This window comes from Cryptomeria japonica, chromosome 5 (genome assembly GCF_030272615.1).
Source record: "Cryptomeria japonica chromosome 5, Sugi_1.0, whole genome shotgun sequence".
Lineage (NCBI taxonomy): Eukaryota > Viridiplantae > Streptophyta > Pinopsida > Cupressales > Cupressaceae > Cryptomeria > Cryptomeria japonica.
Genome location: NC_081409.1, coordinates 530787302 through 530798852, shown reverse-complemented (window position 1 = coordinate 530798852; position 11551 = coordinate 530787302). Strand labels below are relative to the sequence as shown.

The 11551-nt window shown below is 30.3% G+C and overlaps 1 protein-coding gene across 1 annotated transcript; it reads right to left on the bottom strand.

Annotated features, from left to right (window-relative positions):
- Positions 1 to 319: 319 nt before the first annotated feature.
- Positions 320 to 4630, bottom strand: LOC131069170 (cytochrome P450 716B2). Its single transcript, XM_058004527.2, has 3 exons — positions 3605 to 4630; positions 961 to 1148; positions 320 to 850 (listed from the first exon to the last, which is right to left on the bottom strand). Exons 1-3 carry the CDS (start codon positions 4578 to 4580, stop codon positions 560 to 562), a joined length of 1455 nt encoding a protein of 484 aa, XP_057860510.1. The 5' UTR covers positions 4581 to 4630; the 3' UTR covers positions 320 to 559.
- Positions 4631 to 11551: the final 6921 nt, after the last annotated feature.

Genomic DNA, 11551 nt, shown 5'->3' with positions numbered 1-11551 from the left:
AGGAGTAAATTTGAAGATAATGTATACTGCAACAAATAATGTTGTCATATTTTCATAATAATGATTCCATTTGTATCATGAATTTTTCACATGAATAAATTTTTACATATCTAATTCTTAAGATTGCATTTATAATGTTATTGAAAAGTATATGTGAAAATTAATCAAACAATTATTTTAAAAATATTTATATATATTACAATATAAGCCAAAAAAATAAACTAAATAATATTATATATGAAAAAAAAAAATTGTCACAAAACTATAATCTTTAAAATGCCTCAAAAATAAATAAGGTCCAAAACATATACACGAATAATAAACCAACTTTAAAATGGAATATGATATAACTCACTTAGAATTAGAGACATGTGACTCATGGCATTCATGACCTTTCTTACAAATAAAAATAAATACGATAAGGTGCAAATCAATAATATGACATGACATTAGCACCATGGATGGAGATATATACCATTATTAATGACCACTAATTAGAAGTCTATTGGTCATAATATTTATTACTTTAGGAGTACCTTTTTATTATACTTTTATTTACTCACTTAGCTTGAAGCTTGATTGGTAATCCTGTAGCAGGAATAGGTGAAGGGTCACATATTATTTTTTCCTTTAGATCCTTTAAAGACCACTTCCATTTGGTTACTAAATGGTGCAAAAATATCATCGTTTCTATCTTTGCAAAATCATAGCCAGGGCAAATTCGAGGTCCTCCTCCAAATGGTGTAAAAGTATATGATGGAATTTGATTGTCAAAATGAGATTCATCAAATTTATTTGGTTCCTTGAAAATCTTTGGATTCCTATGTGAAGTGCTTGTCTCCCAAAATAGCTGTTCAAATTAGAAATTACATAAATAAGCTAAGAAGTATATGACATTATATAATTCAATATTCATATTTAATTAATTGGCATGCCTTATAATTAAGAAGAAACACATACCTGCCATCCTTTAGGAATTATATAGCCTTCATATTCAATATCTTCAACTGTTTTCCTGAATCCTCCAAAAATTGGAGGGAACATACGCAATGTTTCTTGGGCGACCTTCCATGTATACTTCATTTTACGAATATCTTCCCATTTAAGAGGTTCATTTGGTTGCTTCCCTTCTAAAACCATGTTTTGCTCTACCATATACCAAAAGACAAATTAAAATATAAATTTAGATTATATCATGTAGAAGATATATTATTAAAATAAAATAAGAAGACCAAAAAAACACAATTATAAAATTAAACATACACATATATAAATACAACTTTTAAAAGTTCTAAGATTGAACTAAACTATGTATTTTTATATTATTTATCAACTATATGTCCCCAAAAAACATAATGTACATTCTTTAACTAATATAGAAGAAAATTGGATTGTACATTAACTAATTTAGAGATAAAAAAAAAAAAAAAATACGAATAAAAGCACAAAACAGTGTCACGTTTCAGGCTAACTTATCAGCACAAGTGAATTTAAGTAATTCTAACTAAAAGTTAATTTGAGTCAAACATATGGTCTATATAGATTCATTATAGCTAAGTTATATATGGACCACAACTTTTCCAATTGAAAGTGTCTACTAAATGTATATTCTATACCACTTTGGGTCAAATTGCCCAAAAAAATAAAAATAAATAAAAAAAACTCGATGTTTCAATAACTCCTACTCTTATTAATAATTTTTTTTTTTTTAATGTAAAAATACCCTTTTATAGATCTGTAAGTGAATTTTTCAAAATATATATCTTTTAATATTTTAATTAGTGTTTATTTTATATTTTATATTTTATTTTTATTGAAAGTAGGTCATCATCACTAAAATATAAGGTTGATTATCTTGTCAAAGAAAAATGCTAAAATTTATTTAAAAATTTTGAAAAAAAATGATGCAGTAGAAAAAGGAATCTATGTCAAGGTGATATAATTCTTTTCTAACTTGGATAAATAAATAAGAAAAAATTTGGCAGCACACACATTTTTTTAAATTTATTGAAAAATATATATTTATACAAAATAGTAAAAAATATATCCATGCACTAAAGTTTCAAGTTATCAATATACACAAAAAAATTGATGAAAAAAAAAAAATTACTAAATAAAGTGTGGTGGCTTGTGTAACTTCAATTTCAGCATTTTATCAAGAACTAAATTATAGTGTTTGCTTTATAAAAAACTACATTCAAATAATTTTTTAAAATTTTGTTAAAATTACAAACATAAAATAGACAAAAGAATATAAATTTAATTATTTTACATCATTTCAAAAGTCAAAACAAATATTTTAATTTCTATTGATTTACTTTAAAAATTTGAATTAGCAATGACCATTTCCTTTATAAAAGTGTGACACAGCTTTGTACTTTTACCCATACATAATATAATAGAAAATAATATTATATGTTCAAGATAAAGTTGAAAGATTTAAAAGAATTATGGAGACAATAGGATCACATTGTAATTAGAACTTCATATGGAGAATTATATTTTATATTTGCAAGCCAACATTTGTTTCGAGATGAAGAGACAATAATTATAAAATAAATACAATTTTTAAAAGTTCTAAGAAGAAACTAAACTATTGATTGTGATATATTTATGGATTCAACTGTGCAAGAATTTTTGCATCGATGTTTCGGGTTATACTCCGTGAACCATCATTAGAATGAAAGAGAACAACTGAAAGAGAAATTTTTTTTGATAAATTTTAAACTAAACTTTTTTTTTTACATTATTTATCAACTTTAATCCAAAAAAAAAACCATAAAATACAAAATCTTTACCTAATATAGAATAGTATTGGATTCTATAATAACTTATTTAATGATGAAAAGTAAAATACACAAATATAACCAAAAAAATAAGTAGATATTATGTGTACAAAATAAAGTTCAAATAATTTTAATAATTTATGTAGACAATATGATCTCATTATAATTAAAACTTCATATCAAGAATTGTATTTAATATATTGCAAGTCATAATTTGTTTCTAAATTAAGAGAAAAAAATTATAAAATTAAATGTACAAATATATAAAAACATTTTTTTGAAGTTTTAAGATAAAACCAAATTGTGTATTTTATTATTACTTATCATCTATGCCAAAAAAAAAAAAAAGATAAAATACAAAATCTTTGCTTGATATAGAAAAAATGAATTCTATAATAACTTATTTAATGATGAAAAGGAAAATATAGAATATATAAGAAAAATAGTATTATGTGTATAAGATAAATTTAAAAGAGTTTTCATAATTAATAAGACAATAAGATAACATCTAATTAGAACTTCATATCATGCATTGTATTTTATATATTGCAAGTCAACATTTGTTTCTAGACCAATGGACCAAGATCTAACCTTAATTCGTAATTCTTTTGGTTTCCCATTTTAACAAAATTTGAAAAAAGCAAAGAATCAAATTTAATTCGTACATCTTTTGGTTTCCCATTTCAACAAAACTTGAAAGAAGCAAAGAATCAAAGTTTAGATTACTTGTTTTGGTTTCTCATTCTAATAAAATTTGAAAGAAGCAAAAAATCAAAGTTGAAAGTGTGTTATTTAAGTTGATAAGACAAAGAATATACCTTGGACGATGTTTTCGTAGACGTCTGGATAGAGTGCCAAAGTTCTGACAAGATGTGTGAGAAGAGCATAAGTAGTGTCATGGCCTGCAATCATGACAACCACCACATTATCAATGATCTCCTGTTCAGTAAGAGGCTTATTCTCCTCATCCTTCATTGTAATCATGCAGGACATCAAGTCTTGGGAAGGTGAAGCCAAGCCTTGTTCCAACTCTCTCCTCCTCTTCTCCACCAGCCTGGAGATCTGCTTGCAGACGCGAGAACGAGCTTGATAGGCCTTGTAGAAGGTAGTTCCGGGCAAGTTCAAAGGAACCGACCAAATGCCCTTCACTGCTGTATTAAACTCTTTGCCCAGTACATCCCTCTCTTCATTATCTCTCAAACTGAAGAAGAGATCACAAGCAACTTGAAAAGTAAGATTCTTGGTCAATGGCATCACAGTAAGGCTCTCTTTTCCAGCCCAACCATCAGCAAGATGCTGCTGAACAATAGAATCCATTCTGCCCACAAACTTCTGCAGAGCCTCAGGCTTGAGGAACTGCATGAGAGCACCTCTTATACGCTTGTGATCTTCTCCAGAGAGCTCAGTAATCATATTCTCCCCAAAAATCCTTGTGAAGTTTTTGGGCACCTTGTTCACAATCTTCTTGCCATCATTGTGGAAGAGAAATCGGTTGCCTGTTTGCCCTGTCAGGACAGCTGTTGGGCAGCCCACAAGGGATGTTTTGAAAACAGGCCCATATTTTGTCACCCTTTTCCTCACCCAATCCATTCCTCTGTGGGATCTGTATGCTGCTATAAATTGCAGAGTTTCCCCAATCAATGGCAGGCCCAAACTTCCAGGAGGAAGTTTTTGGCCCTTTCCTGAGCCCACAGCCCTGGCTATGACCAGCAGAAACAGTGCTGCAGCAATTGCAGTGGACACCATGAGATACAATGGAGCATCCATCAAACTTTTTGCTATTGAGTTCTCCATGGCAGAGGCAGAGGATGAACAACTCTAGTAATCAAGATGAAGTGAGGATATAAGACTCCTTTTAATTCTTATATAGGCAACCCAATGGATCTATGTGAATCAGTTAGTCGTTACAAAATCTTACCAACCCCCGAATGGATTGATTGTAGGCATATTTTTAAACCAATAAAAATCTGAGCTTGTTATTGGTAAGTGTTAATCTCCTGGGGTAAAAATGTCTGAGTTGATAGGCAGGACTTTGACATGGAAGCCGGTTGTTTTGTTTTTTTATTATTTAAAATTGATGGAATCTCTCTGATTATTGTCTGTATATGAGAAACTCCTATCGACCTTGACTTTACGGGAAATAAGGAAGCGAACATTTCGTTCACAAGATTCTTTCTACTATTATTTGACTAAATTAGCTCTTCTTAAAGATGCCTTGCGCATGGAGACAATTCCTATAGTTTTAGCTCTTAGATAATCTTAAAACTTTGTTTATTTGGCATTTTTTCTTCGCACTTTAAAAAATAAAAATGAAAAATTATAGATGATTAATCAATATGTATTAAGTTTCTTATTATTGACTTTCTATTTATTAAAATCTTTTTTAACTTTTCTTCTTGTTTGTAAGATTTCATTTTAATTATTTTTAAATAATTAATAATTTAAAAATATAGATGATTAATTAATATGTATTAAGTTTCTTATTATTGTTAGCTTTCTATTTATTAATTTCTTTTAATCTTTGCTCTTGTTTGTATGACTTGTCTTTTTTTATTTTTTCAAAAAATAATTAATAATCTAAAAATTATGGATTATTAATTAATGTGTTAACTTTTTAGTATTAGCTTTCTATTCATTAATTTCTTTTAACCTTTCTTGTTGTTTGGTAGGGATATCTTTTAAAAAAAACACTTCTAAAAAATAATTCTTTAATGGAGATTTTTTTTAATTAATTAATAGTCAGGGTAAAAGGTACATCTTGTAATCTGCATATAGTTGTCAACATATTTGACCAAGGGTGAGGTCACAAATGAAAGACTTCAACTTGAATTTTGATGGCATAAATCACGATGCCACAATTTAACCACCACATTGTGTCATTAGCAAGAATTAAAAAAAATTATTTATTATTTATTATTTAATAAGAAATTAATTTGACTATTGAATAATATTAATGATGTTAGATCAAAATTATAGTAACAATTAAATTATTGAATAATGATATTAATAAAAGTAAATAATTTTATTGATGTTAAAATTATTGAAATAAATTATGAATTATAATTAATCGATTTTTAAAGTGAATAAATAAAGTATTTTTAGGTAAAGATTTAAATAATAGTTAAACTAAATCAAGATGTCATGTTTTCATAAAATGATTTTTCAATTAAAATAATAATATTGAAATAAAATATAAAATATAAAATATAATTAAATAATTTATAATAAATAAATAATTTTTTACATAAAATAATATTTAAATATTAATTAACCTAAGTCAAAATAATATGTTTTCATACAAATAATATTGAATAACAATTATTCTATGTGATTTGTTTGTTAGTGTAGTGAGAAGATAGTTTGTTTTAAACCTTTTCCCTTGTTTGTCAAGATCCTCTTTTAGGAAAAACAAAAGTTCAAAAAACATTTTGTGATAATAATAATTAATTAAGGGAGAGTATTTATTAATTAATAAGAAATTAATTTTATTATTTTTTGAATTAATTATAAGGATATCAAAAGATCAAAAAAAACATCCAAAGTTTAACGGAAGAGGCCTCACCTCAACCACACTAGATCACAAAGAAGTATCACATTAGTTACATAGCATAGAAGAGCAAGCTAAGATAAAATATCATTAAGATCCTCGACCCAGGCGGTCCAGCCCCCGAGACCTTCCATCTAGGCAATACTTTTCTTATCTTGAATTTGAGACAGCATGGAAATTTGCTGATCGGTAGCATTTCTGTTCTGGATGACCTCCTTGGTAAGTTTCTTTAAAGAATCTTCAAAGTTGGCAAAGTTATCAATGTGTCTTTCCCAATCAAAGTCATCCTTAAGCTCATACACGTTCATAGTGGCATGCCTAGTTTGAAGGAATCTTCTAAGCTTTCTTCTATCCAAAGACATGTTCACGTTCATCTGCGAAGAAATTTTGAAATATGTGAGTTTACGAAAAAACTCAGTAAGGGTTCTAGGGGAGTCTTGATACCTTTCTTCATTTCTGCACTTCCAAATCTGCCAAAGAATGTTAGAAGACAACATATTCCAGAATATATTCAAATCATTTTTAAAACCCTCAATATAGCCAGTAACAATTTCAAAGATGTTCACAAAAGAAGGATAGTTGATACCAAACATATGCCAGATATTTTTAGCAAAAGAACAATCAAAGAAGATATGTCTACTACTGTCTTGCCGACTGCAGAACCTGCAGACGAAATCACTAGTAAGATCTTTTCTAACAGGAAGACGGTCAAGAAGCAGCAGCCATTTGAAGCACTTAAGCTTAGGCTCAATAGGAGCCTTCCATAGCCTATGAAGATGCTTCTTCCATATATTACCTTCTAGATTAGTGTACCAGATTTTGTTAATGTGACCAATGAAATCATTATTAGCAACAATGGTTCTATAAATGTGCTTCGCTTTAATCTTGTTCACAATAGTGCCATCGGGCCATTTGATTTTAATATATCTATGAGAGTCAACCTGACAAGTCGAAGGTAAATCTTTGCTAGCTTTAACAATCATGTTGTAAGTTTTCTTTTACGAATGAGGGATATTATATTTGGAGCTATATCTTCCCAACTAATAAGCTTATCTTCTTCAAAGAGACAAATGAAATGAGAGATTCCCAGATTATTCCAGTACTTAGCAGAGCATCCTTGTGAGAGAGCAAGAGGTTTATCATCAAGATGTAAATTCCACCAAATGGATCTTTCACCATAGATAAGATTATGATCAAAGAAGGTCCTATTAGGGATGAATTTCTTAACCTGTTCCCAGGCTTTCCAGATAGTTTTAAAGACCGAGGACCCTTGAACTAGGATAGGAAAATCACCCTCAATGATGTCACCAAAGGGGATGCTTTTCCAAGCTTTAGCCTTTTTAGGGATGCCTCTTTCAATATTACTTCTAATGAGGACCTTCCATGGCTCATCTCCCTCTAGAGAGTGAAAGATCCATTTGGTGGCTAAGGCAGTCCCTTGAGTCTTAAGATCTTTTAGGCCCAACCCACCAAGGAGCTTGTCAGTGTGGCACCAATCCCACTTGATAGCATGGTGCTTCCTTTAACCTTTACCCTCAGACCACAAGAAGTTCCTGATGGCTTTCTGAATCTCAAAAATTTGATAGTTGTTAAACATCCAGGCAGAAGAAATAATACACATTGTAGGAGTACATAATTTTTTGACAAACCTGGACTCTGCCAGCAAGGGAGAGGAATCTGTTATGCCACTTATTAAGCTTGTTAAAAATCTTCTCTTTAATCCAGAGCCACATTTCCTTTAGGGAGGGATCTATGGAGAAGGGAATGCCCAAATAGTGCACAATCTTATGAGGCCCTCCCCACAAGAAATTAGACTTGTTAAACCGGGCAGGGGGTTGATCAGACCAGCCAAGGCAAATAGATTTAGCATGAGAAATCCAGGACCCAGAGATGGAGCAGAAGATGTTGAGCTTGTTATGAAGGGCATCAAAATTGGTCTCATTGGCTTCAAAGAAAAGCAAGGTATCATTAGCAAATTGGCAATTAATAAGCTTGAAATTGTTGGGCAGGGTGATGCCCTTAACGACAGGGGAGAGGGAGTTATCCCTTAGGATGTAGGATAGGGCATCCGAGGCAATGACAAAAAGGGCAGGGGCCAAGGGGCAGCCTTGCCTAATGGATCTACCAAGAGGGAAGGGTTCAAAGAGGGATCCATTAACCTCAACATGAGCAGAAGCATCTTTGAGAAGGATTTTGACAAGGTTACAGAACAAGGGCAGAAAACCAAAAGCTTCTAACATCATAATTATAAAATCCCACTCAATCCTATCATAAGCCTTCTCAAAGTCAAGAAGAAGCATAGCAGAATTTTGGTTGGAGTGTTTGGACCAACACATGGCTTCCCAGCTAGTAATCAAATTTTCAAGAATATATCTACCTTTGATGAAACTAGTTTGGGAAGAGTTGACAAATTTGGGAAGGATCGACTCAAGTCTTAAAGCCAAAATTTTAGCCAAAATTTTATAGGAAACGTTCAGTAGGGTAATAGGTCTCCAATTCTTCAGAAGGGCTTTGTCCCCTTCCTTAGGGATCAGCTTAATGATACCTCTGTTAATGAGGCTTCCCAAGGTGCCTTTGCTGAGGGCATCAGAATAAACGTCATAGAGGTCTTTACAAATCCAATCCAGATTAGACTTATAGAATTTACTAGTTAGGCCATCAGGGCCAGGGGCCTTATCATTCTTCAGAGAATTGATAGCTTTCTTAATCTCTTCCAATGAGATATCTTTGTTAAGAGAATCTCCATATTGGGGATGAGATCTTTATAGACAAGTCTGTAAGACTTAGCTTCCTCGGACTCCTCAGAAGTAAAAAGCTTACTATAAAAGTTAACAAAGGCATCTTTAATATCTTTCACCTCAGTGATTTCTTTATTATCAACAATGACTCTATCTATAGATTCATTAGCATTTTTTTGTTTGAGGATATTGAAAAAAAATTTAGATCCCCTATCTCCATTTTGAATCCAGTGGACCCGAGACATGATCTTAGCCCCTTTAATTTTGTATTGTTGATGTTGTCTGAGATTATGCCGAGCTTGAGCAACATGAGAGCAAAGATTGGAATCTTGAGGATTGTTTTGGGCATTAGTTTCAGCAAGGTGGAGTTTGTCAGAAAGCAATTTTTCAGAGTACCTGTAATCTTTAGCTTTCTTCTGGCCTATTGTCCTAAGAAGGTTATGCCAGGCAGAGATATTCTGGTTCCACAAATCAATAGGAGAGAGAGATGGGAGACACTTAAAGTTAATAATTCTAATAAGTTGGATGGCAACAAGAACATCAACGTCCAACAGAAGGGAGTTATTAAGGATGAATCTTGGGTTGGCAACATTCTTGATAGCAGGGGAGCCATTAATTCTGATACACACCGATATGGGGTGATGATCTGAGAGTGAGGAGTGGGTAACCGTGAGCACATTCCCATGGTCATCCGGAAGGAAAGTAAAGAAATTTTTATTAGCATAGAATCTGTCTAATTTGGCATAGATTCTAGAAGACCCTTGTTGAAAGTTGCACCAGGTGTGCCACAACCCATTATAAATATCAGAGTTACCAGTGAGCGGGCCAAAAATGAGTTTACTGCATTTCATTTTGTTCTAGTTGAGCTTCTCAAAATCCTTCCAAATGAAGGGGAGACCCCCAATTTTGTCTTCTTGATCTTCTATCATATTAAAATCACTTAAATATCTAGGGGATATTAGGGAGGGAGGAAATCCAATCCCAAAGGTCAGCTCTCTCCTTATAATCGTTGGAGGCGTAGATGGAGCAAATACCAAAAGTAAGAGAGTTAGAGTTCAAAGTAGCCCAAGCAGCCCTATTATAAGGCGAAACCCCTTTGCCAGTAATTTTAGAAACCCATTTAGGATTAATAAGAAGGCCCACACCCCCTTTACCTTTAGTGTGATTGGAATGCACCTTAAAAGCATCCTTCCATATAAAATTCAGGTTACTTTCAAGCACAAAGTCAGTTGCTTTTAGCTCTTGCAACATAAGGCAATCCATATGCTTAATAGAGTCCACAAATCGCTTGATAACATGCTTCCTATCTAGGGACTCAAGCCCCCTGATGTTCCAGAAAACATAATTCATGAGGAACTAGACGGGAGGAGAGAACGCTTAGGATATTAATTTTATTATTGAATAATAATGATGGTAAATAAAAATTATACTAATAATTAAATTTTTAAATAAATATTTTAAATAAAATAATATTTTTATTAATGTAAAATAATAATATTATAATAGAATGTAATAAAATAATTTAGATTAAATAAAATAAAATATTTTTACATAAATATAATATTAAAATATTAAGTAAAATAAGATAAAATGAGATATTTTTATAAAAATTATAGTTAAATTAAAATAATAATATTGAAATAAAATATAAAACATAATTAAATAATTTAGAGTAAATAAACAAAATTATTTTAAAAAAGATAATATTTAAATAAGAATGAAATTAAGTCAAGATGATGTGTTTAAATAAAATTAAATAACAATTATTCTTATTGAATTAGTTTTTAGTTTTTGTAATGTAGTAAACAAACAATTTCATTTATTAAATTATTTTTCTAGTCAGTTTATATTGGAAAGACATCACCTTTTTTATAATAGTTAAATAATAATTATCATTTTTTTATTGTACTAATGTCTTTAAGTCAATGTTTTACTTAAATAACATTTATTCTCAACTAATTAATGATATTTTATATTATATATTTAAATTAAATTAAAATTAAATATTTTTGAAGTTGATTAAATTAAAATGAAAATGCATAATTTCTTGATCATTCAATTTTAAGAAAAAAAAGTTGCATCAATAGTGAGCACGTTTGAGTTGAATACTATAAGCTTGATGTTCGGTTTTATGTGAATAAAATCTTAATGGATAATTATTAGTGATTTTCTTAAATATTAAAAAGTTGTATTTTTTTAAATATAAAAAGCTTAAATCATCTAATTCAAAAAAATTCTTTGAAAAGGATGGATATTATGTGTTTATTTGAAATAATTATTATAACGATGAGAATATATGTTGAATGCATCCTAGTGTCTATGAGTTGAACTATCCATTAAAGAAAAATAAATTAGTTCCAAAAGAAAGATTGTCTATAACTATTATTAAAGTGATAATCAAGGTTGTACTAAAAGTTTCAAGTATGAAGTCACAACAAAATATTCCCAAACTATTTCATGCATAGGTTTTAATCACATCA